Source organism: Denticeps clupeoides, unplaced genomic scaffold, assembly GCF_900700375.1.
Source record: "Denticeps clupeoides unplaced genomic scaffold, fDenClu1.1, whole genome shotgun sequence".
In the NCBI taxonomy this organism is placed as follows: domain Eukaryota; kingdom Metazoa; phylum Chordata; class Actinopteri; order Clupeiformes; family Denticipitidae; genus Denticeps; species Denticeps clupeoides.
Genome location: NW_021629734.1, coordinates 1 through 25,847, shown reverse-complemented (window position 1 = coordinate 25,847; position 25,847 = coordinate 1). Strand labels below are relative to the sequence as shown.

Here is a 25,847-nt window from a genome sequence, read left to right as displayed (position 1 = left end):
GTAGTAAGTGGGGTTTGAACCTGGATCTTCTGGTTCATAGGCGAGTGTGTTACCCCACTAGGCTACTACCACTCCAAAAAAGGGCTTCTCAAATTTGCCAGGTTATGGTTGTTTTTTTTCTTGTTCGAGTGTGACGTCACCATCTGTGTAGATCGTCCAGGTGAATTTATTTGAAATTTGAATCATGGCAACTGGGTGGGTAGACGTGACAGCCCCGCCCTGCCAGCTCCTCCTGCCCACAACCTGGTGGACGTGTGAATTGGGCCTGATATTCCTGGGGATGGATGAGAGGGCAGCATTATAGGTTGGAGATAAGTTGTGTCTGTGGCCTCCACCTCTGTTGAGTGAGAGTTGGTTGATTTGCACATACAAAAGTGTGAGGGAAGCTTTGCATGTGTAAATGTGTGTAGATCATGCATGCACGCATTAACTATAAAAATCTTTACATTTGTGTTGCCTTTCAGCATGTGGACGACTGGTAAATGGTGTATAATTTCATTTGAATTCCAGAGTTGATAATTTGTTATTAAAATGTTTTGGTAGACACACGTCATCAAGATGTCACTTCGGTCAGATAGATTTCTTTTCTTTAATATTCATTAAATATAAGTTCATTTATGAATGGTTTCTTGTTCTGAGGTACAGATACTTTCCACGGAAATTATAAGTGGGCAACATAATAATGATTTTTATTTCCTACATAAAACAATATATTTTTTAAATTGTGCATATAATTAAATGATATTTTTTCTAATATAACATCCATTAAACACTTCATTGTTGCTTAATGTTATAATACTATTATGACAGATTTGACATAATACAATATAATACAATTTCTTAATTAAATCATATACTTTGATATTTTTCTAAATTAAAAATGCCTGTAATGTCAAGAATGGGGGATTTAATCTACTTTAAGTGAAAGTGATGTGATTGTCATTGTGAAACACTGCAGCACAGCCGCTAGTTACCCACTAGGCCCCCGCTATCCCCGCGCTCTCCCCTGATCACACACACACACATACACACAAGACCACTCACACACACACACACAGTGTGGGGCAGCAGCGGACCCGAATCTCATGGGTTAAATGCAGACAACATTTTCATTGTGTTGCTGTGTGTTTGCTCTTTCTTGTAAGTCACATGACTTTAGAGAAGGGCAGCAGGCAGTGGGCAGCTGCAGATTGAGATCATCAGGAATAAAACCAGGAATCCAGCAGCTTCCTGACAGTCAGACAGCAGACCAGAGTCTCGGGTAAGAACCTGCTCACCTCTAGATAATCTCTAGTTCGTTTTAATAAGCATGTGTGTGCTGCTTGTGTTCTGTAGGTATTTTGGAACCCCTTTTGTCTGCTTTTAATAAAACTCTTCATAGTTGGCAGCTATGGCAGGGGAGATGAAGGGAAACCCTTTTCTGGGTTTTAGTGTTTCTCTTGATTTGTATAGAAATGTTTTCAGTGATAAAGAAATGTAAATATATTTCAAATATTCTTACAATGTTTTTTTATTTTCATTTGCATATGTTGGTAAAGCCAAAAAAAACATGTTGTTCTTTTACCATATTTTTCTCTTTAGAGCGATTTCATTATGCAGCTCAGAATCAGACTGGTCATATTTGTGATTGTAATTGTGAACACAGCACAGCACAATAAAAATACATCATATTACATCATATTGCCTAATTTTTAATTAACAAAGCGTCTTTGTAAGGCTAGTTGAGGGAATGTGGTTCTTCTGGACATTAAGTAATCTGATTACATGCCTTTTTCCCCATGAACAATACTCATGTTAGTCCAGGTTCTAAAAGAAATATTGTTCTGTTGATACAGCTACATGCTGATATATTAACGCTACTTTTATTATTCTGTCGTATGATGGTTTAACCTAACGGTAACTTATTCTTAACATTATCACGTGTCAGTAGCAATAATTTGGGCCTGTCAGTATGACGGACCATTTATTATTGTCCTGGGAATACGTTTTTGGCTCCCTGAGGGCACCCGCTGCCACCAACGGGGGATTAAAAAACCCGGAAAAAGACAAAAAAGGACATGTTTTAAATTGAAGGCTGCCACGCTAAGACCGTGAAATGGCCACGCCCTGTTTGCGTTTTGGACGTTAGCATCAAAACACATGCTAACATGCTAATTTTTTAACTTGGTCCAAACGTCACCAAATTTAACGTGACGCATCTTGGCCACACCCTGTTAGCATTTTTGACATTATCATGCTGGCATTAGCATGCTTACATGTTAATTTTTCAAACGTCACCAAATTTCATGTGACCGCCTGTGACCGTGACGTATGTGGGGAAGTGGTGGCCTAGCGGTTAAGGAAGCAGCCCCATAATCAAAAGGTTGCCGGTTTAAATCCCGATCCACTGAGGTGCCACTGAGCAAAGCACCATCCCCACACACTGCTCCCCGGGCGCCTGTCATGGCTGCCCACTGCTCACTCAGGGTGATGGGTTAAATACAGATGAGACATTTCACTGTGTGCACCATGTGCTGTGCTGCTGTGAATCACAAGTGACAATCACTTCACTTTTATCAGCTACTTTAATAACATCGCCTGATTTTACAGCTGACACCAGATCAGGAGGCCACCCCCGCTCCTGTGACAAACGGCCGCACAGGACCATTAAAATTTCCTCTGGAATTTTTGGTTTCAGACTTTTATTGGCATGCAATATATAAAAAATGAGTACTTTATTGTGTGAGGTGTGCTATTACTTTTATAAGCGATCGGACTGGGCGTGGCCGAGCTATTAAGGCTCAAACAGGGTCATAAACCAGCAGCTTCATTAGGATGCCAATCAGCCACATTATTAAGACCGCCTGGTCCTTCGGCCACTTTATTAGGAACGCTCAGTCCCCCGGCCACTTTATTAGTGACACCTGGTCATTCAGCCACTTTATTAGGGACACCTGGTCATTCGGCCAATTTATTAGAGATGCCCGGTCCTCCGGCCACTTTATTAGGGAAGCCCAGTCCTCCGGCCACTTTATTAGTGAAGCCCGGTTATTTGGCCACTTTATTAGGGACACCCGGTCATTCGGCCACTTTATTAGGGACGCCCGGTCATTCAGCCACTTTATTAGTGACACCTGGTCATTCGGCCACTTTATTAGGGATGCCCAGTCCTCCGGCCACTTTATTAGTGAAGCCCAGTCCTCCGGCCACTTTATTAGGGACACCCGGTCATTCGGCCACTTTATCAGTGACACCTGGTCATTCGGCCACTTTATTAGGGATGCCCGGTCCTCCGGCCACTTTATTAGGGAAGCCCAGTCCTCCGGCCACTTTAGTAGTAAAGCCCGGTCATTTGGCCACTTTATTAGGGACACCCGGTCATTCGGCCACTTTATTAGGGACTCCCGGTCATTCAGCCACTTTATCAGTGACACCTGGTCATTCGGCCACTTTATTAGGGATGCCCGGTACTCCGGCCACTTTATTAGTGAAGCCTGGTCATTTGGCCACTTTATTAGGGACACCCGGTCATTCGGCCACTTTATTAGGGACACCCGGTCATTCGGCCACTTTATTAGGGATGCCCGGTCATTCAGCCACTTTATCAGTGACACCTGGTCATTCGGCCACTTTATTAGGGATGCCCGGTCCTCCGGCCACTTTATTAGGGATGCCCAGTCCTCCGGCCACTTTATTAGTGAAGCCCGGTCATTTGGCCACTTTATTAGGGATGCCCGGTCATTCGGCCACTTTATTAGGGACACCCGGTCATTCGGCCACTTTATTAGGGACGCCCGGTCATTCAGCCACTTTATCAGTGACACCTGGTCATTCGGCCACTTTATTAGGGATGCCCGGTACTCCGGTCACTTTATTAGGGAAGCCCAGTCCTCCGGCCACTTTATTAGTGAAGCCCAGTCCTCCGGCCACTTTATTAGGGACACCCGGTCATTCGGCCACTTTGTCAGTGACACCTGGTCATTCGGCCACTTTATTAGGGATGCCCGGTCCTCCGGCCACTTTATTAGGGAAGCCCAGTCCTCCGGCCACTTTAGTAGGAAAGCCCGGTCATTTGGCCACTTTATTAGGGACACCCGGTCATTCGGTCCACTTTATTAGGGACTCCCGGTCATTCAGCCACTTTATCAGTGACACCTGGTCATTCGGCCACTTTATTAGGGATGCCCGGTACTCCGGCCACTTTATTAGTGAAGCCCGGTCATTTGGCCACTTTATTAGGGAAGCCCAGTCCTCCGGCCACTTTAGTAGTAAAGCCCGGTCATTTGGCCACTTTATTAGGGACACCCGGTCATTCGGCCACTTTATTAGGGACTCCCGGTCATTCAGCCACTTTATCAGTGACACCTGGTCATTCGGCCACTTTATTAGGGATGCCCGGTACTCCGGCCACTTTATTAGTGAAGCCCGGTCATTTGGCCACTTTATTAGGGACACCCCGGTCATTCGGCCACTTTATTAGGGATGCCCGGTCCTCCGGCCACTTTATTAGGGACACCCGGTCATTCGGCCACTTTATTAGGGACGCCCGGTCATTCAGCCACTTTATCAGTGACACCTGGTCATTCGGCCACTTTATTAGGGATGCCCGGTACTCCGGCCACTTTATTAGGGAAGCCCAGTCCTCCGGCCACTTTATTTGTGAAGCCCAGTCCTCCGGCCACTTTATTAGGGACGCCCGGTCATTCAGCCACTTTATCAGTGACACCTGGTCATTCGGCCACTTTATTAGGGATGCCCGGTCCTCCGGCCACTTTATTAGGGAAGCCCAGTCTTCCGGCCACTTTATTAGTGAAGCCCGGTCATTTGGCCACTTTATTAGGGACACCCGGTAATTCGGCCACTTTATTAGGGACGCCCGGTCATTCAGCCACTTTATCAGTGACACCTGGTCATTCGGCCACTTTATTAGGGATGCCCAGTCCTCCGGCCACTTTATTAGTGAAGCCCGGTCATTTGGCCACTTTATTAGGGACACCCGGTCATTCGGCCACTTTATTAGGGACACCCGGTCATTCGGCCACTTTATTAGGGACGCCCGGTCATTCAGCCACTTTATCAGTGACACCTGGTCATTCGGCCACTTTATTAGGGATGCCCGGTCCTCCGGCCACTTTATTAGGGAAGCCCGGTCCTCCGGCCACTTTATTAGTGAAGCCCGGTCATTTGGCCACTTTATTAGTGACACCTGGTCATTCGGCCACTTTATTAGGAACGCCGGTCCTTCGGCTCTTACAGCTGACACCAGATCTGGAGGCCACGCCCGCTGCCGTGACCAACGCCCAGACAAGCCCATCAAAAATTCATTTGGAATGTTGGTCTCTAGTTATACCTTTATTATCTATCTTTTCTCTGGAGTTTGTTCACAGACTTTCCATTCTAGTTAATAAATTGCTCTATTATTATTTTTTATAAGTTTCTTCTCTACAGGACACTCAGCTTCCATCATGGCCGCAGCTAAGGAGATGAAGCCACGTGCTGTTCCACAGGGTATCTGCTCATCTGGTCAGGGTGGAGACACTGATGAGATGGTGTGGGTTGGGTTCCTAGACTCTCTTCCTGTCATCGGCTCTGTTAAAGAGGCTGTGGAGTGGGTCCTGGCTCTGGGTGAAGGAGATCCCATGCTTGCTGCTGAGAAGCAGGAGAAGATGATGGTTGCACTGGGGCTGCAAAAGGAGACCAGTGGAAGAAGCTCTGGAAGATCATCTGGGTTCAGCTCAGCCGATGAAGGGGAACTTCTTCATGCATCACATGCATGTATGTATCACATGCATCACATGCACGCTGCAGTCCATGGTACAGGAAAGAGGGAGCGAGGTAGGGAAGGCAGGTGGTTCAGGCTCATGCTGCAAGGTCAGCAACAGCGAGGGCGGTCAGGTAGAAGATCCAAGCAAGGCGCATCCAGTCAACAAGGCGGGAATCCAAAGAGCGAAGGCCAGGAACGCAGGGGCTCTCACAGGCCACCAGACAGGCTGCCCCGCCCCTGCCTGCATTGATTGGCCAAGTACGTCCGCGCAGTCAGATGAAAACAGAGATGTGGACATTTTGTCTTGCTAATGAAATAACTGAAGGGGTGAAATTATCGTACAGTATTTGATTTTTGGAATTATTGATCGTACATCATATAAAATTAAAATTATAGTACAGTGGGGTGCAGTGGTGGTCTAGCGGTTAAGGAAGCAGCCCTGTAATCGTAAGGTTGTGGGTTCGAGTCCCGATCTGCCAAGGTGCCACTGAGGTCCCCTTGATGAACGTACTGTCCCCACACACTGCTCCCCGGGCGCCTGTCATGGTGCCCACTGCTCACTCAGGGTGATGGTTATAAATACAGAGGACACGTGTCACTGTGTCCTGCGCTGCTGTGTTTCACATTGACAATCACTCAAAAAAAATTTAAATACGATAATTATTGTACGTTTGGAAACGTAGATGCGATGGTGGATGTGAGGATGAGCGTGTGCCCCCTGCTGGTGTGGTGGGTGAATGAGAGCCGTGACAAGAAGGTGAATTTCAGTGTCTGTAAGGGGGACGTCTAGTTCTGCCCGTGTGAGACACAGATGTCTCTCATGTCTCTCACTGATGATGTGTCAGTTCAGAAATGTCTACATAGAAGAATCATCTACACAGGTTACATGTCTACATAGAAGAATCATCTACACAGGTTACATGTCTACATAGAAGAATCATCTACACAGGTTACATGTCTACATAGAAGAATCATCTACACAGGTTACATGTCTACATAGAAGAATCATCTACACAGGTTACATGTCTACATAGAAGAATCATCTACACAGGTTACATGTCTACATAGAAGAATCATCTACACAGGTTACATGTCTACATAGAAAAATCATCTACACAGGTTACATGTCTACATAGGTTCATGCTGACATCATGCACCAGACCCCCACTGATTCGTCCTACAGAAGACCACTCTGATTTCTCTTGTTCTTACAGGTGTTCCACTCATCAGCCTGACTTCTTACATCGAGAACATGGCGTCTAAAGGGAAGAAAGGATCTGTGTCTCAAGAAGCCGGTCAACAGCAGAAGAAAATGATTGAAATTAAAAACATGATAGAGGAGGCGTTTCACCGTATAGATCCAGACTACCAAATTGACGAGAAGCTTCTTACAGACACTGGTGTACGTTCTCGAAGAGGAGAGCATGTGATCAACAACAATGTTCTTAAATTTCACACCAAAATCCTGACAGAGAGAGGAATCCAGCGTGATGTGCAGTGTCCCCTGAAGAGAAGTATTCAGAATGATATCATGTATGAGATGGTGGCAGAGTTTGAGCCATACGAGCTGTACATCAATGTGAACGCTGTGATTTATGGATTTTATTGTGGTGTGTTAAGAATCGCTCTGTGGAAGCTGCTGGAAACAACCAGTAAAAAAAAAACAGTGAAATCCAACGCAGCAGTTCAGAACTGGAGGATACAAATGCTTAGAAGGACTGAAGAGGTGAACTGGAGAGATGAGGCCGACTGTATCATTACTAACATGAACGTCCACCAGGCTTATGTGGATCCTTTTGCGAAGGAGAAGTGGACTGGAAATTCACGTGCCAAACTTAGAAAGTTTGAAGCTGCTAGAGAAAGTGTAGCGGTCATGTACCAAGACATACGCGGACCTGGTTACTTTGAGAATCTGTCAGTTTCTGGTTAGATGGGTGAGGAGGTCTTATTAAGCTCGACTAAATCATTACTCCTTCAGTATGCATGTGGAGTAATAAAGAGTACTCTTTGGCATTATTCCATTATTCAGGGCCGAGAGGAGAAAAATCTTTGAAAGGACAAACAGAAAGACTGACAGAGGGACTAACAGAGGCATACTGACTGACAGAGGGACTAACAGAGGCATACTGACTGACAGAGGGACTAACAGAGACATACTGACTGACAGAGGGACTAACAGAGACATACTGACTGACAGAGGGACTAACAGAGGCATACTGACTGACAGAGGGACTAACAGAGACATACTGACTGACAGAGGGACTAACAGAGACATACTGCACAGCCCTGCTCTGGATCTGACTGACTTTCTGCACATTTATATTTCAGTATTTTGTTCACTCAGTAAATAAAAATGGCATCTAAACATTTGAAAATATTCTGGCAGTCACTTTAATCCCATAAAACAGACTGTTTTACTTGTACCGATATGAGTCTTCAGTCCAATTTAAAGCAATACCCTATTAAAGTAGTAAAGTACTGTAATTACTGTTCGATATGTAAAGGTGGCTTTCCATGTGAAAGCCAGGTCTTACTGTGATGGATTAACATGCGTTAATGTTTTAATTAAAAATGAACCATGTTGGATCCAGGAGAAAATATCTCTATAGGAACAGGTTGGACCCCAGGGTCTGGTCATTCTGGTCATTTTAAATAAACTAAACTGTTGCTACTCAGGACCAAATGACTTAATTATTTCACACTAGCAACACAATCATGACCTTACATTCACTATGTGAGGGACTTCAACACAAATATGGAAATGAGTACATTTCCCACTTATATCATCTTATAACCTGGAACCTTCAACAAGACTGACAGGAGGGCAGTGTCACTTCAATTCACATAATACCCATGATCATTGTTATTTTAAAATATGGGTCCGTAATACTGTCATCATTACTGAGAAATGAGCACAGAGGTGTGGGAAGAACAGGACGCTGATGACCCCCAATCTAAACCATGAACTCTTGCTGCTTGTCTAGGTGGAATATGCTTCTGGAACTCTTGTTGCATGGCAAATGTGCAGCAGAATTATATTTTGACAGAATACTGAAGTATCTGCAGAACACTTGCATAGCTTAAAATCACAAATACAGACATACAGCAAACTATGAGAATAAGAATTGTATGTTTGTGCTCTTTCTTCTGTTTATGAATACACGGGAAGTGCAGCAGTTAGTATTGTTGGCAGGGCTGGTAGTTAGTTGAGGGTTAGTAAAGCCCGTTGTCTAGTCTTAATGGGCCTTAGGCAGGTAGATCTCAAATTGTGCTTTTTTTTTTTTTTACAAACCAGCTGATGTCTATGAATCTTTAATAAATAAATAAATAAATAAATAAAGCAAAGCAGATAGCAGCCATTTTTAAACTGTAAAACCATCATGGACGCTGGAAGGTTGGACCACTGTAGAACCTCATTGTGCTTCTGGCCTCTGCACTGCTGACGAACTCTGTATGTAAGTAAGAACATGATGAACGAGTCTGTTCACTCTCACATTACCTGCATCTACAGTCTATAGTTTTGCTGATTTCTCCTTTTCCTTTTTGAGGCTATTTCCTGTTTCGTTGGTGTCAACTTCCTGTTTTAGCAACTCCATTATTGAAGTAGCAGGAAGAGACCATCACCAGTTCAGGAGTCATGTTCACCTCTTACTAATCCAGCATAGCTTCAAGCTGGTCAGCAAGGTCATCAAACATGCTTCCAATGTCATCAAGGATATTCACTGTGGGTTTCGTCTCAGACACAGATCTAGAAAGAAAGAAAGAGCAGAATAAGAAGGAGAAGGTGCAAAAGACAGGAGAGGAGTGTGGAAAATCTTATCAGATCTTGTCGGTTTTTATGGTTTCTTCCATGGCCATCAGTACCACGTCCAGAGAGGACTTTGCCTCCTTTTTTTTTTTTGCACACCAACCCCACGCACCTCTCGCAACTCACGTCACGTGTCCATGACGGGTCTCCAACCCACTAACCCAAGGGCACGGTGATCAAAGTTTTTACAATAACCATAAATTGAACAAACAAAAATCCATATTTGACATAACCAGAAACATTAACACACTTCAACATTCTACAATTAATTCAACACCCGGATTGTCATTATTATTCCCTCTCACCCACACCAGAATATAGGTACCCAAAATAAAAGTCTTTAGAAAATAAGAAAATAAAAGACACAAAGCACACATTTAAAGAAATATACTTATAAATCTAGTGTAACCATTTCACTCCGGCACACTTGCATCAGGTGCATGATGGGAAATGAGCCCAAAATATTGGTCTCCGTAATGAAGTTGATTCGTGTAAACTCAGCGCCTCCTTTCTGACTCCAGAAAGACTGAAGTGACCAGAATTCAGGGCCTCAGTTCTGCTCTGCTCCGTCCACGTCAGCATGGTTCTAGATTTGACTGCAGGGCGCCACCTAGTGGTCAGAAACAGATAGTGCTACCAGAGTCCAGCTCAGGAGCACAATGGTAGTAAGTGGGATTTGAACCTGGTTCATAGGCGAGTGTTACCCGCTAGGCTACTACCACCCTATTAAAAGATTATTTCCGGACCCGCTCTTCATGTTGTCGTGTTGATGTTTTACATTTAATGTGTTTATCTTGTTAAATTGACGAATCTGCTGCCACCAACAGGTCCTTATCTGTTTTAAAGTGCTTTATAAACAAGGATCCTATCTTCTGCTGAGAAGATGATTTATTTAATACTGTGTAATAAAGTGGGCTGAGTTTCTTCTTTACTTTACTTGGCAGTCCGATCCCAATCGACTCTGTTGTCGACTAGTCGAGACCACCACCACCTTTAAGAAGCAGCTGAAAACCCACTTGTTTAAGCATTTCAGACGAATATAACACTTATGCACACACTCACAAAATAAAATAAAAATCTTCTTCTAGCACTTAACAATTTCCGAGCATGACAAGTTGGGTCTTATCAGGGCTCTTAGTTTTTTTTAAACTCAAAATCTACAGAAATTGCTGGTGTCTTCCTCTTGTAAGTCGCTTTGGATGAACGCGTCTGCCAAGTAAAGTAAAGTGCTAGATGATTATTTTTTGTGACTGTGTGTGTTAGCGTTATACTTGTTTGTTTTTTCAAGATGGTAATTCTTCTTCTCCTCAGTATTCGGATAATGATGAATAAATACTATCTTACGGAAATAGTTGTTTGGAAGGTCACGTGGCGCGCCGCCGCTTGGTGACGCGTCGGCGCCTCTGCGCATGCGCGCCACTCCAGCGGAGCCCGGTGCGCATGCGCGTTGCGCAGTTCGGACCTGCGCGAACCCTCCGCTCGACACGACATTTTCTCCGCCCGGGCCAGCATGGCCGCCACCAGCCGCAGCCCCCCCGGCTCCGAGGCGGCCTCCGTCGGGCCGCAGCCCCGCCGGGACGCGGCGACCCGGTGAAGCGCCTCCACTTCCGCTCTCTGCTCCGCCCGCTCGGCCGCCCGGATGTTCGCCGACCTGCGGGACAAGCTGCGGGCCATGACCCCGAACCGGGAGCCGCTGGCCGAGCGCCGGGCCGCAGTGAAGCGCAGCCGCCGCGCCGACTCGGACCCGGACCCGCACTCAGACCCGGAACCGCACCCCGACCCCGAGTCCGAGGCGCGCAGGGTCCGCGGCGGCATCGTGCAGGCGCGCGTCTTCACCGACGCCGAGTGCGCGCGCATCGAGCGCCGGATCGACGACGTGGTGGCGCGCGCGGACCGTGGGCTGTGGCGCGCGCGCACCGTGGACCGCGCCCCGCTGCGCAGCAAGTACTTCTTCGGGGAGGGCTACACGTACGGCGCGCAGCTGCGGCGCCGCGGGCCCGGCCAGGAGCGCCTGTACCCCCGCGGCGAGGTGGACGACATCCCGGCGTGGGTGCGGGAGCTCGTCATCGACCGCCTGGTGGCCCGCGGCCTCATCCCGGACGGCTTCGTCAACAGCGCCGTGATCAACGACTACCAGCCCGGCGGCTGCATCGTGTCCCACGTGGACCCGGTCCACATCTTCGAGCGGCCCATCGTGTCCGTGTCCTTCTTCAGCGACAGCGCGCTCTGCTTCGGCTGCCGCTTCCGCTTCAAGCCCATCCGCGTGTCCGAGCCCGTCCTGCAGCTGCCGGTGGTCCGGGGCGGGGTCACGATGCTCAGGTGACCGACCAGGGCCGCCGAGGCCCCGCCCCGCCGAGGCCCCGCCCCCGCGCCGCCCCTTAACGTGTGTCTGTGTTTCAGTGGCTACGCGGCTGACGACATCACGCACTGCGTCCGGCCGCAGGACATCAAGGAGAGGAGAGCCGTCATCATCCTCAGGAAGTGAGAGGGGGGGGTGATGGTCACTGTGAGACGCTGCAGCGCAGCACGCGGTGCCGCGGTGACACGTGTCCTCTGTATTTAACCGTCACCCTTGGTGACAGTGGGCACCGTGACAGGCGCCCGGGGAGCAGCGTGTGGGGACGGGACCTCAGCGGCACCTCGCGGTTCGGGACTCGAACCCGCAACCTTATGATTACGGGGCCGCTTCCTTAACCGCTAGGCCACCGCCGCCCCTAATATAGTGCATAATCGCACATTAAACCACAATAAAATCGCTCAGCCCGACTGTCTGGGGGGTTTTACTGATCACCGCTGTCTTTTCAGAACCAGACCAGATGCCCCACGATTGGATGCAAGCCCCACAAGCCCCGCCCACCCGGTTACCGAACACCGACACACACTCAAAGCTAAACGTTCACACCGGAAGGCCGATCCTGATGCTGCTCACAGGTACACCGACACCCTCACTCACCTACACTTATACCCGCACACCTACAACCGCACGCACCTACACCCACACTTACACCCGCACACACACACCCTCACCCACACACAACCATACACCTACACACACCCTCACTCATATACACACCTACACACCCTCACCTACAACCGCATGCACCGACACCCGCACACACCTACACACAACCTCACTCACCTACACCCACACTTACACCCGCACACCCACCGACACCCACACCCTCACTCACCTACACCCACACATACACCCGCACACCCACCGACACCCGCACACACACCCACACACAACCCTACACACACCCTCACTCACCTACACCCGCACACACCTACACACACCCTCACTCACCTACACCATCACTCAGCTACACCCTCACACACCTACACTCACACCCACAGAACAGTAGAATAAGGTGTGTGGTGGTAAAACGGACTCTGTGTGTTTAGGCCACGTGTTCTGGAGATGGATAAAGAGGAGAACCGCCTCTCACGATCGCGCACAGATCGTACGTCACCGGATGTGGACACGCCCCCCCGCAAGGTGAAGATGAGGAGGCACTGAGGGACACGCCTCTCTCTTCCTGCCCGAATCTGATGAATGATCATGTGACTAGGGTTTATGGTGGAAATGACGTCTAAAGAGACGCAGAAGAGGATGAAGAATTCAGTTGTGAACCCACCAGGTGGGTTGGTGTAAATATGGACTTTTTGGATTTTTATTTTATTTTTTGTCCTTGTTTCCTGGTTCAGCGGTGGTGGGTGGAGTTCTGAACCCTGCGCTCCATCACCTGTCTTCTGGTTGGACGATTTGTTTTGTTTGCACTGTTGATGGTGCTTTAAAAGAAGTGATGAACACTGCGACTGTCGGAGGTCAGCTGACCCGCCTGCATACTCTGCAGTGGCCAATCACGTGTGTCCATCTGATTTTTGGAAATCACAGTAAAAGAAATGGAGTTGAATGTCTGTGTCGCTTATTTACCCACGTAGGAAACTACACACATTACCGCCTTGTCCATGGCGCTGGGAGCCACGCCCACTTTACTTCTCCACCCGACATGAACTTTCCGGCATTTTCCGGTGTCAGGAAACGTACTTCTTACTCAGCAGCCGAGTTTTAACGCGGGAATGAAGCCGTATTCAGTCTCGTACGTGCACCGCGTTCGCAGCAGGTTCGGAAACCTGAAAGCGGCTTTACTTTATGTACGTTGGTGATGAGGACTTGATGACTTCCGCTTTCCCACGGCGTCCAGGTGAGCTACGTAATACGAATACGTCAGCGTTTTCACAAAAAAGACGCTCCGTCCACACGGAATTCACTCTGGAAGCCATTTCGGAAAATAACCGTTCTGCGTCGCATGAAATGCAAGAGAAACGTTCTCGTGTGGATGGGACCTGAGTGGAAACGAGCAGCTGCCTGATAATTCATGGTGCGTAGTTTAAAAACAAGATCATCACTTATTACATTAACATTATTAATCACACATATTTAAAATATGGAATAATTACACTAATATACTAAATGTGTTTCAATGGTCATTGCAAAGTGACTAAAACAGTCAGAATTACAAGCAGTAGTTACAGGGACAAGTCATCTGTTACAATGATTTAAATGGTTTATTATCTATTTATTATGTTACATTTATTGGTTTTTAAGAGTCATGACCCTTTCTCGTGGATATATGGGGCGCATCTTTCGCACCAGAGTTTTGTCCTTTAAAGCCCCGCCCCCCGCGTAGCCACGCCCCCTGTGGGCGGCGCGGTGACGTGTGACGGTGAAGCGGAAGCAGCGCGCAGGTGAAGTAGGTAAATAAAACGGTCCGGGTTTCGATGTTCTGGTGGACGGAACCGAGATTCGACTCGGTCACGTAAATCACCACGAAAAGAGCCGAACGGAGCGTGACTATAGACGCGGGGTAACGTGTCCCCACAACACGTGTCCTGGTGTCTATTTCTGAGGCGCCAGCTGCAGTGACTATAAAGAGCAGGAAGGAGGAACTTCAGGACCCGTGTCGGGTGTCCCAGCAGGTCCACTTCTACTTGTAGATCTACTGGAGTGTGTTGGTGGTGACAGTAAAAACACGATTCATTTACATTTAAGGCATTTGGCAGATGTTATGATGTTATGGAAACTGATTTTTAAAAGAGCTGAAGGTCCTGCTTCACGTAACAGGTGGACCGGGTTAAAGTGAGACCGGGGGACGGGTGGATCGGGTTAAAGTGAGACCAGGAGACTGGTGGACCAGGTTAAATTGAGACCAGGGGGTGGACCGGGTTAAAATGAGACCGGGGGACGGGTGGATCGGGTTAAAGTGAGACCAGGAGACTGGTGGACCAGGTTAAATTGAGACCAGGGGGTGGACCGGGTTAAATGAGACCGGGGGACGGTGGATCGGCTTAAAGTGAGACCAGGGGACGGTGGATCGGCTTAAAATGAGACCGGGGGACGGTGGATCGGCTTAAAGTGAGACCAGGGGACGGTGGATCGGCTTAAAGTGAGACCAGGAGACTGGTGGACCAGGTTAAATTGAGACCAGGGGGTGGACCGGGTTAAAATGAGACCGGGGGACGGTGGATCGGCTTAAAGTGAGACCAGGGGACGGTGGATCGGCTTAAAATGAGACCGGGGGACGGTGGATCGGCTTAAAGTGAGACCAGGGGACGGTGGATCGGCTTAAAGTGAGACCAGGGGACGGGTGGACCGGGTTAAAGTGAGACCAGGAGACTGGTGGACCAGGTTAAATTGAGACCAGGGGGTGGACCGGGTTAAAATGAGACCGGGGGACGGGTGGATCGGGTTAAAGTGAGACCAGGAGACTGGTGGACCAGGTTAAATTGAGACCAGGGGGTGGACCGGGTTAAAATGAGACCGGGGGACGGTGGATCGGCTTAAAGTGAGACCAGGGGACGGTGGATCGGCTTAAAATGAGACCGGGGGACGGTGGATCGGCTTAAAGTGAGACCAGGGGACGGTGGATCGGCTTAAAGTGAGACCAGGAGACTGGTGCACCAGGTTAAATTGAGACCAGGGAACGGGTGGACCGGGTTAAAATGAGACCAGGAGACTGGTGGACCAGGTTAAATTGAGACCAGGGGGTGGACCGGGTTAAAATGAGACCGGGGGACGGGTGGATCGGGTTAAAGTGAGACCAGGAGACTGGTGGACCAGGGTTAAATTGAGACCAGGGGGTGGACCGGGTTAAAATGAGACCGGGGGACGGTGGATCGGCTTAAAGTGAGACCAGGGGACGGTGGATCGGCTTAAAATGAGACCGGGGGACGGTGGATCGGCTTAAAGTGAGACCAGGGGACGGTGGATCGGCTTAAAGTGAGACCAGGAGACTGGTGGACCAGGTTAAATTGAGACCAGGGAACGGGTGGACCGGGTTAAAATGAGACCGGGGGACGGTGGATCGGCTTAAAGTGAGACCGGGGGACGGGTGGACCAGGTTAAAGTGAGACCGGGGGGGACGGGTGGACCGGGTTAAAGTGAGACCACGAGACTGGTGGACCAGGTTAAATTGAGACCAGGGGACGGGTGGACCAGGTTAAAGTGAGACCGGGGGACGGGTGGACCGGGTTAAAGTGAGACCGGGGGACGGGTGGACCGGGTTAAAATGAGACCGGGAGACGGGTGGACCGGGTTAAAGTGAGACCGGGGGACGGGTGGACCGGGTTAAAGTGAGACCGGGAGACGGGTGGACCGGGTTAAAGTGAGACCGGGGGACGGGTGGACCGGGTTAAATTGAGACCAGGGGGTGGACCGGGTTAAAGTGAGACCAAGAGAGGTTGGAACGGGATAGGACTGAGACCAGGAGACAGGTGGACCGGGTTAAAGTGGAGACCGGGGGACGGGTGGACCAGGTTAAAGTGAGACCGGGGACGGTGGATCGGCTTAAAGTGAGACTGGTGGACCAGGTTAAATTGAGACCAGGGAACGAGTGGACCGGGTTAAAATGAGACCGGGGGACGGTGGATCGGCTTAAAGTGAGACCGGGGGACGGGTGGACCAGGTTAAAGTGAGACCGGGGGACGGGTGGACCGGGTTAAAGTGAGACCAGGTTAAATTGAGACCAGGGGACGGGTGGACCAGGTTAAATTGAGACCAGGGGACGGTGGATCGGCTTAAAGTGAGACCAGGAGACTGGTGGACCAGGTTAAATTGAGACTAGGGAACGGGTGGACCGGGTTAAAGTGAGACCGGGGGACGGGTGGATCGGGTTAAAGTGAGACCGGGGGACGGGTGGACCGGGTTAAAGTGAGACCGGGGGACGGGTGGATCGGGTTAAAGTGAGACCGGGGGACGGGTGGACCGGGTTAAAGTGAGACCGGGGGACGGGTGGACCGGGTTAAAGTGAGACCGGGGGAAGGGTGGAACGTGTTAAAGTGAGACCAGGGGACGGGTGGATCGGGTTAAAGTGAGACCGGGAGACGGGTGGACTGGGTTAAAGTGAGACGGGTGGACCAGTCACCCGCTAGGCTACTTCCACCCAGATAATCAGTTAATTGAGCAGGTTCTGGCATCAGGTTGGTTCCTGTAGGTTCTGGAGCCGTCATGTGATCTCTTGTACATGTGGTTCCAGGTACAGCGAGTGATGTACTCGGCCGGGAGGAGACGTGGCGAGGACGGGATCGCGGTGGTGATCGACTTCTTGCTCGCCAACGCACGACTGGTGATGGGAGTGGGCGGGGCCGCGGTGCTGGGCGTGGCCACGTTGCTTGTGAAGCGGGTGAGCGTGATGTGACGGGTACAGATTGGTACAGGGAAGATCATATTTTCATAATTCATGATGACCCCCTCACGTCTTCACCGCCATCACGTTACGGCGGAGGAGGCCGCCAGTCAGGACTTCATGGTAGAGACGTGTGGAGTTTCTCACACTGTAAGAAAACTAGACATTTCTGGACCACTGAGTCCCGTGTGTGGAGGAGAGCAGACATCTGCCGGTTATCACCGTCCTTACTGTGGACCATGGTGCTGGTGGCATCATGCTGTGGAGTGTCTGCTGGACATGGTGTCTTCAGGAGAGAAAGTGTGGATTCAGTGAAAATTCTCTACGTTCACAGCTGATGGAACGAGCCGGACGGGCTGCCGACCAGGAGAAGGATGAGAAGCAGCCGGCCGACAGCTGGGAGGAGCTCAGCCTCGTCAACTCCGCCCCCAAACTTCTCAAAAAAGGGCATTGAGGGTGTGGCCATCAAGCAGATCTCTGCTGCAGCCAGGAAGGGTGAGAAAGTCCTCGGCGGGGACAGCAGCAGTGCGGGTGATGATGATGATGTGTGTGTGTGTGTCCAGTTGACCTGTCTCAGCAGCACTCAGGCTGTCCCCCGGCGGCGTCTCCTGTGTCTGACGTGAAGCTACGCCACGCCCCGCCCACCCTGCAGGACCGCCTCCAGCAGTACTACCACACGCGCGTGTGTGTGAGTCGCGCCGAGGCCCAGCGCGCCCACCGGGTGGCGCTGGAGGTCGGCGCCGAGATCCAGGCCTTCCTGAGGACCAAGCACCCGGAGATGCCGCTGGGGGACGTGAGCGTGGCGGGGTCCCTGCTGGACGAGCTGCAGGTCCTGAGGGCCGACCGCGCCTGCCTGCTGGTGGCGCTGCAGGTGACGATGACGTTTCCGCGAGTGGAACTCGAATGAAGGAGTAAACTCTTCCTCTGTCCTCAGGTGGAGGAGACGCTCTGGACGCCTCTCAGGGGCGAGGACACGTTCTTGTCCCACCCCCACCTCTGCATGCTGCGGCGGGAGAACCTGGAGTACTTCCCCAGGGGGCGGAGCTACTGGGACCGCTTCCTGGTGGGCGGATACATGTCGTCCCGGCTGATCGGCGACCTGCTCAGGAAGTCGGTGACCGAGGCGATGAACTGGCCGTCTCTGAGCGGGACGCTGGACTGCGAGGTGCGGCCGCTGCTGGGGCGCGGCCGATATCGAGCTGGAGGTCCTCGCCGGTGACGACGTGGCGCGTCTGGTCGTCACCGTCCTGCCCGCCGCCCGCTTCGTGGACCGCCGGGTTCTGAGCGCGCAGCTCAGCCGGACCGGCCCGTACGACCACGCCTGGTACCACAGCCTCTACAGCGGCGAGGCGGGCCGCCTGGCCGCTCTCGACCAATCAGACGGCGGCGTGAGGAGGAAGTGCTTGAAGACGCTGACGGCGGTGTGCCGCACGTGCCCCGCCCTCAGTCGCCTCGGTGGCCGGCACCTCAGGAGCCTGATTTTGCGCCTCAGCGACCAGGAGTCCGATTGGTCGGAGGGGCGTTCAGTGGGCGGTTCCGCCAGGCTATCGTGGAGCTGATTGGCTGTCTGGAAGTGGGGCAGCTGCCCAGTTATTTTAAGCCAGCGGTCAATCTCCTGAGCCAATTCGGTGAGGACGACATCGATGAGATGGGCTTCCTGCTGTACTGTGCTCTGTCCGAGCCAGAACAATTACTCATGTAGCGTGCGAGTGTGCACACACACACACACACACACACACACACACAGGCTCCTCCCACTGTTCACTGTGCCACTTGTGCATGAATGTTGTATTTTTATAATGTCTCTAGAAGTGTGTTCTGCTGTTTTTATGCGTATGAATGTTAAGCTCACGGCTTCCGCCACTTTAAAGTCCAGCAGTCAGAAGTGACTGGGACTGAAAATGAAATAAAATCCCAACTGGACTCCTGGCTCCGCCTCTTCTGACGTCACGCACCCACCTCACCCTGATTGGCTGGAGAACAGTGCAGCGTAACCATTAAGACGGTTTAATACTTCAGTTCACGTCAGTGCTTTTAAAGTTATTGTGACATTAAAATAAAATGCAGAACTCTCCAGAAGCCACAATTTCTCACGTTCTCTTTCAACATCCGGAACGTTTGACTACGTGTTGTCCCGCTGTGACTCCGCCCCCCGCCTCTCATGCGCGCTCCCGCTCGGGCGCGTGACCCGCTCCGCTCCCCGCGTCGCGCGGCGGCCGCCGCTGTCCGGTAAGCGTCCGGCGCTCGTGGTTTCCGTGATTCCGTGTAGCCCCGCCCTCCCGGGGCGTCATGTCGGCACTTTCTTTTCTGCCGCTTCTTACCATGTTGGTATTCGAGGCCGTGATCACGTGGTTTGGTGACGTCACGGCTGTTTACGGGACCGTGAATATGGAGCCGGTGTGGAGGTGGTGGAGTTATTAATTCTAATATTATGTGAAGGTGGTGGAGTTATTAGTTGTGATTTTATGTGAAAGTGGTGGAGTTATTAATTATAATTTTATGTGGAGGTGATGGAGTTATTAGTTGTGATTTTATGTGGGGGTGGTAGAGTTATTAATTCTAATTTTATGTGGAGGTGGTGGAGTTATTAGTTGTGATTTTATGTGAAAGTGGTGGAGTTATTAATTATAATTTTATGTGGAGGTGGTGGAGTTATTAGTTGTGATTTTATGTGAAAGTGGTGGAGTTATTCATTATAATTTTATGTGGACGTGATTGAGTTATTAGTTGTGATTTTATGTGGAGGTGGTGGAGTAATTAGTTCTAATTTTATGTGGAGCTGATTGATTTATTACTTTTAATTTTATGTGGAGGTGGGTGGAGTTATTAGTTTATGATTTTATGTGAAGGTGGTGGAGTTATTCATTATAATTTAATGTGGAGTTGATTTAGTTATTAATTATAATTTATTGTGGAGGTGGTGGAGTTATTAGTTGTAATTTTATGTGGAGGTGATGGAGTTATTAATTATAATTTTATGTGGAGGTGGTGGAGTTATTAGTTATGATTTTATGTGAAGGTGGTGGAGTTATTACTTATAATTTAATGTGGAGTTGATTTAGTTATTAATTATACATTTATTGTGGAGGTGGTGGAGTTATTAGTTTGTGATTTTATGTGGAGGTGGTGGAGTAATTAGTTCTAATTTTATGTGGAGCTGATTGATTTATTAATTCTAATTTTATGTGGAGGTGGTGGAGTTATTAGTTGTGATTTTATGTGAAAGTGGTGGAGTTATTAATTATAATTTAATGTGGAGTTGATTTAATTATTAATTATAATTTATTGTGGAGGTGGTGGAGTTATTAGTTGTGATTTTATGTGGAGGTGATGGAGTTATTAATTATAATTTTATGTGGAGGTGATGGAGTTATTAGTTGTGATTTTATGTGGGGGTGGTAGAGTTATTAATTATAATTTTATGTGGAGGTGGTGGAGTTATTAGTTGTGATTTTGATTGTTTTCAGGTCTGTGAACATCTGGTGAAGATGTTATGAACTCGGACTCCTTCATGATGATTGGCTCTTCAGACATTCTGGCTCTGGCGAAGGAGGAGTATGCTGATGTGCTTGCTGAGCAGCAGGTGATGGCAGAGAAACTGGCCCCTCCCCTGTCCCCCCATGTACGTGATGCCACGCCCTGGTCCAGCTCTTCATGCGCCCGCTTTGTCCGGGACTTTCGTCCTGGTTGTCGGAGTTCTCTGAGCAGGTGGGACCTCAGCCCCTCTTTCACCGTGCCAGAGGACTCGTTCACCCCGCAGGCCCGTTCGACCTGAACCGCTTCTCGCTGCGCATCATGTCGGTGGACTACCAGCCGCCGGGAGGCGGGGCCTGCAGCCGACAGCCAATCCGCTTCGTGGAGGATTCTCACGTGCTGCTGGGCGACTCGAAGGAGAGCGCGTACGCGTACGTGCACCACCTGATGCTCCACGACGTCGCCGCCCGGGGATTCGTCCGGCCCGTCTGCCTGGCGTACGTCTCCACCGACGAGCGCAAGCTGCTGCAGGAGCTGCCACGCCTGCTGGCCGCGTTCGGCCACGCCTCCGAGTGCCTGAAGACGGGGAACCGGAAAGTGTTCGCGCGGCAGCTGGAGCAGCAGCTGGGCGAGCTGGAGAGGCAGCGGCAGCAGCTCCATCAGGAGGAGGGGGAGGAGTCCTGTCCAGGGGGCGGGGTGTGCGACCTGGCCACCGTGGAGAGCACCATGCTGGACCTCACGGTCCTGCTGCAGCAGGTGGCATCTTATCCCGGCAGGAAGCGGGAACAGCCCGACTTCCTGCCGTATCCCATGCCCCCGCCCACGGCCCGCCCGTCGCCACGCCCACAGCAGCAGAAGCCCCTGGATCAGCTGTGCGACGCGTACTTCTTCCTGCAAACAATGCAGCAGCTTCGCGCCATCCAGCGGCGTTTCCGCGGCGACGCCTGGCAGCTCAGCCAGCGGCGCACCTGCGACCGCCTGCTGCACCAGCTCTCCGTCACCAACTTCCTGTTCGAGGAGCCGAGTGAGGCGGAGGAAGACGATGGCGCGGTGGGCGGGGCTTTCTCACCATGTGACCCCGGCTGCCGTGGACTCCTTCGTGTCGTGTGTGGAGATGGTGCCGATCAAACTGCAGATGGAGTCGTGTGGACCAGTGAGTCTGGTTCTGCACGACGTCCAATCACAGCAGACCCCGGCACTGGCACGCTGTCGTCATGACGACGACGTCACGGGTGAGGTGGTCCAATCACAGCAGACCCCGGCACTGGCATGCTGTCGTCATGACGACGACGTCACGGGTGAGGTGGTCCAATCACAGCAGACCCCGGCCCTGGCATGCTGTCGTCATGACGACGACGTCACGGGTGAGGTGGTCCAATCACAGCAGACCCCGGCCCTGGCATGCTGTCGTCATGACGATGACGTCGTGCCAAGTGGCAGCGTGAGCAGCGGAGACAGTTTCGAGGTACTGGGTACTGAGCGCTCTTTCAGGGTACAGGAGCTGTCGCTGGCCGCCGCCCACTCCGCACCGAGACACGCCCCCGAGGCGGGGCCGCCACGCGTATATGTGAGACGGGAGGACAGTAGGGACAGCATCGAGGTACTGAGCGTTACCGTCGTCCCAGATGACCTGCGCCCCCCCTGCACCATACACGAGGAGGAGGAGCATCACGAAGGACCGCTGGCCAATCAGGTTCTGTTCGGTGCCGCCCCTATCCTGGAGGATTTGGTAGACGGCGCCAGCTTCAGCAGCTGCCCTTCATCCCTGGACTCAGACTCCACCTACCTCCCCAGTTACCATGGAAACAGAGCGGCGTCAAGGCGTGGCCCGGGGAGCTCCGGCCATGCCTCCCTGAGCTTTGTGCGGCGCTTCAGGTTCGCGCGTCACGTGCTGTACAGCCTGATGATTGGCCGAGCGACGGTGGTGCTGGGCCGTGACGAGGCGGCCGTGCGGCAGCTGGTCGACGCCCTGAGTCTCTTCCTGCCCAACGCTGGCCCCGCCCACCACCGAGTCCTGCCCTGGTGCTGCCGAGCGCTGCAGACCAGCGACCTGATGGACTACGGGATAATCGGGCTCAACAGGTACTACGGTTCTCTTTTTTGTGTCGCTGAAACGACACAACGGCACGGTTACCGAGAGCAAAAAACGTCTTCTGATCCATCCGAAACGCACGATTCTCCGCAATAACGTCACGTCTGGCCATTCACAACCAGCGCCAATTCCCAGCATGCTCTATTCGGCCTTATCAGGGCTCAAAATCTACAGAAACCGAGCGAGAATCGCTGGTGTCGTCCTGCTGTAAGTCGCTTTAGATAAAAGCGTCTGTAAAGTAAAGTAAAGAGTAAAGTCCAGAGTAAAGTAAAGTGAAGTAAAGAGTAAAGTCCAGAGTAAAGAGTAGTCCAGAGTAAAGTCCAGAGTAAAAAGTCCAGAGTAAAGTAATGAGTAAAGTCCAGAGTAAAGAGTAGTCCAGAGTAAAGTCCAGAGTAAAAAGTCCAGAGTAAAAGTAAAGTTAAGTCCAGAGTAAAGTAATGAGTAAAGTCCAGAGTAAGGTAATGTCCAGAGTAAAGTAAAGTGAAGTAAAGAGTAAAGTCCAGAGTAAAAGTAAAGTAAAGAGTAAAGTCCAGAGTAAAGTAAAGAGTAAAGTCCAGAGTAAAGAGAAGTCCAGAGTAAAAAGTCCAGAGTAAAAGAAAAGTTAAGTCCAGAGTAAAGTAATGAGTAAAGTCCAGAGTAAGGTAATGTCCAGAGTAAAGTAAAGTAAAGAGTAAAGTAAAGAGTAAAGTAAAGAGTAAAGTAAAGAGTAAAGTCCAGAGTAAAGTCCAGAGTAAAAGTAAAGTCCAGAGTAAAGTAAAGTGAAGTAAAGTCCAGAGTAAAGTAAAGTTCAGAGTAAAAGTAAAGTAAAGAGTAAAGTCCAGAGTAAAGTAAAGTGAAGTAAAGAGTAAAGTCCAGAGTAAAGAGTAGTCCAGAGTAAAAAGTCCAGAGTAAAAGTAAAGTTAAGTCCAGAGTAAAGTAATGAGTAAAGTCCAGAGTAAAGAGTAGTCCAGAGTAAAGTCCAGAGTAAAAGTAAAGTTAAGTCCAGAGTAAAGTAATGAGTAAAGTCCAGAGTAAGGTAATGTCCAGAGTAAAGTAAAGTGAAGTAAAGAGTAAAGTCCAGAGTAAAGTAAAGAGTAAAGTCCAGAGTAAAAGTAAAGAGTAAAGTCCAGAGTAAAGTAAAGTCCAGAGTAAAAGTAAAGTAAATAGTAAAGTCCAGAGTAAAGTAAAGTCCAGAGTAAAGTCCAGAGTAAAGTAAAGTAAAGAGTAAAGTCCAGAGTAAAAGTAAAGAGTAAAGTCCAGAGTAAAGTAAAGTCCAGAGTAAAAGTAAAGTAAAGTCCAGAGTAAAAGTAAAGTAAATAGTAAAGTCCAGAGTAAAGTAAAGTCCAGAGTAAAAGTAAAGTAAAGAGTAAAGTCCAGAGTAAAGTAAAGTGAAGTAAAGAGTAAGTCCAGAGTAAAGAGTAGTCCAGAGTAAAAAGTCCAGAGTAAAAAGTCCAGAGTAAAAGTTAAGTCCAGAGTAAAGTCCAGAGTAAGGTAATGTCCAGAGTAAAGTAAAGTAAAGAGTAAAGTCCAGAGTAAAGTAAAGTGAAGTAAAGAGTAAAGTCCAGAGTAAAGAGTAGTCCAGAGTAAAAGTAAAGTTAAGTCCAGAGTAAGGTAATGTCCAGAGTAAAGTAAAGTCCAGAGTAAAGTAAAGAGTAAAGTCCAGAGTAAAGTAAAGTAAAGTCCAGAGTAAAAGTAAAGTAAAGAGTAAAGTCCAGAGTAAAGTCCAGAGTAAAGAGTAAAGTCCAGAGTAAAGTAAAGTGAAGTAAAGAGTAAAGTCCATAGTAAAGAGTAAAGTCCAGAGTAAAGAAAAGTGAAGTAAAGAGTAAAGTCCAGAGTAAAGTAAAGTCCAGAGTAAAGTAAAGTGAAGTAAAGAGTAAAGTCCAGAGTAAAGTAAAGAATGGTTTAGTCTCCTTCACCATGAGGTAAATGTATCTGCTGTGCACGCATTGCGCGGACTTGCATGCGAGTATCTGCGGGTATTTCTGTGCGAGTATTTTCACTCGGCGTCATCGTCATGCCCACCAATCTGCTGGCACGATAACGTGCTGTTTGATTTGGATGATTCGAAATGCAGTTTTGTGCGAAACGAGTTGCAAAAATGGGCCTTGTTGTCAATATTGGAGCTTTAGCAACACCGAAAACGGCAAATTAAATTACCGGCTGCCTTCCGTCTCTTCTGATCCTAGAGCCTTCGGCCCTTCACTTCCCAGCATGCCTCACTGCCTGCAGCACTACGCTCGCTACGTAAGCATTCTGGACGCCGACCAGAAGACCTTCTGTGCCCCGCATACTGTGGCTCTCTGATTGGCCGGCTGACGGACCAGTCGCCGCTCGGCCACGGCAGGACGTACTGTCTGTGGGTGCAGAGCGCTCTCACCAGATTGGCCGCTCGTGCCTTCCTGTTCACGTTCTCCCAGGGGCCCGCGCGGCGCCGAGAAAAGATGGAACCCGACAGGTCACATGACCAGGGTGGCGTGGACTGTGACTGGCACATCGTCCACTTCCTGTCTGAGGCTCAATCAAGCTCCGCCTCACCGAGGCCCCACCCACCGTACTGATGTTCCGGTACCAGCACCGCACGCTGTTTAAACTGTGAAGATCAGCAGCTCCGCCCTCCTCAGGATTGGAACCAGGTCCAGTCCAGCAGCATATTCTCCACTTCACAGACACAACGGAATGTCGAGGAATAAAACGTTTATTCAAACCTTTTAATAAAGAGCCATGAAATATAGAACTAAATTTATTATAAATAATGATCAGGGGAAAACAGAGTTTGTGTGTCTGAGCGCAGTGATTCTGAAACGCGAGAAAAGGACTTCGTAGGAGAGGAGCTCAGTGGCGACGCATCACTTGCAGGATCTTGAACTTGTCCGAGGTCAAGCGCACCACCTAGACACAAAGAGAAAGTGTGTGAGTGTGTGTGTCTGTATGTGAGTGTGTGTGTGTGTGTGTCTGTATGTGAGTGTGTGTGTAAGTTCATACGTTCTGCTCAAGGGCCTGGTGAAGATGGTACTGCCAATCATACAGAGACCTGTAGAATAGAACACACACATTCAGGGGCTG

At 49.7% G+C, this 25,847-nt stretch overlaps 3 protein-coding genes, 1 long non-coding RNA gene and 1 pseudogene across 4 annotated transcripts; 4 read left to right on the top strand and 1 right to left on the bottom strand.

Moving 5' to 3' along the window:
* The first annotated feature begins 1,226 nt into the window (after positions 1-1,226).
* Positions 1,227-7,945, top strand: LOC114773123 (uncharacterized). The gene is made up of 3 exons (XM_028965650.1): positions 1,227-1,261; positions 5,428-5,754; positions 6,958-7,945. The coding sequence occupies exons 2-3, from the start codon at positions 5,445-5,447 to the stop codon at positions 7,671-7,673; spliced, it is 1,026 nt and encodes a 341-aa protein (XP_028821483.1). The 5' UTR covers positions 1,227-1,261; positions 5,428-5,444; the 3' UTR covers positions 7,674-7,945.
* Positions 7,946-10,973: 3,028 nt separating this feature from the next.
* LOC114773124 (RNA demethylase ALKBH5-like) lies at positions 10,974-13,468 on the top strand. Its single transcript, XM_028965651.1, has 4 exons — positions 10,974-11,870; positions 11,952-12,032; positions 12,357-12,482; positions 12,957-13,468. The coding sequence occupies exons 1-4, from the start codon at positions 11,191-11,193 to the stop codon at positions 13,069-13,071; spliced, it is 1,002 nt and encodes a 333-aa protein (XP_028821484.1). The 5' UTR covers positions 10,974-11,190; the 3' UTR covers positions 13,072-13,468.
* Positions 13,469-16,649: 3,181 nt separating this feature from the next.
* LOC114773120 (mitochondrial dynamics protein MID51-like) lies at positions 16,650-19,162 on the top strand (annotated as a pseudogene).
* Positions 19,163-19,586: 424 nt separating this feature from the next.
* On the top strand, positions 19,587-25,342 carry LOC114773113 (guanine nucleotide exchange protein SMCR8-like). The gene is given in 6 exon segments (XM_028965635.1): positions 19,587-19,644; positions 20,707-20,918; positions 20,921-21,777; positions 21,779-22,795; positions 24,971-25,059; positions 25,062-25,342. Coding segments are annotated over 5 exon segments (2,430 nt in total). The 5' UTR covers positions 19,587-19,644; positions 20,707-20,732.
* A 169-nt stretch (positions 25,343-25,511) lies between these two features.
* On the bottom strand, positions 25,512-25,815 carry LOC114773125 (uncharacterized). The gene is made up of 2 exons (XR_003744212.1): positions 25,767-25,815; positions 25,512-25,673 (listed from the first exon to the last, which is right to left on the bottom strand). It is a non-coding gene; the product is annotated as an uncharacterized LOC114773125 (long non-coding RNA).
* Positions 25,816-25,847: the final 32 nt, after the last annotated feature.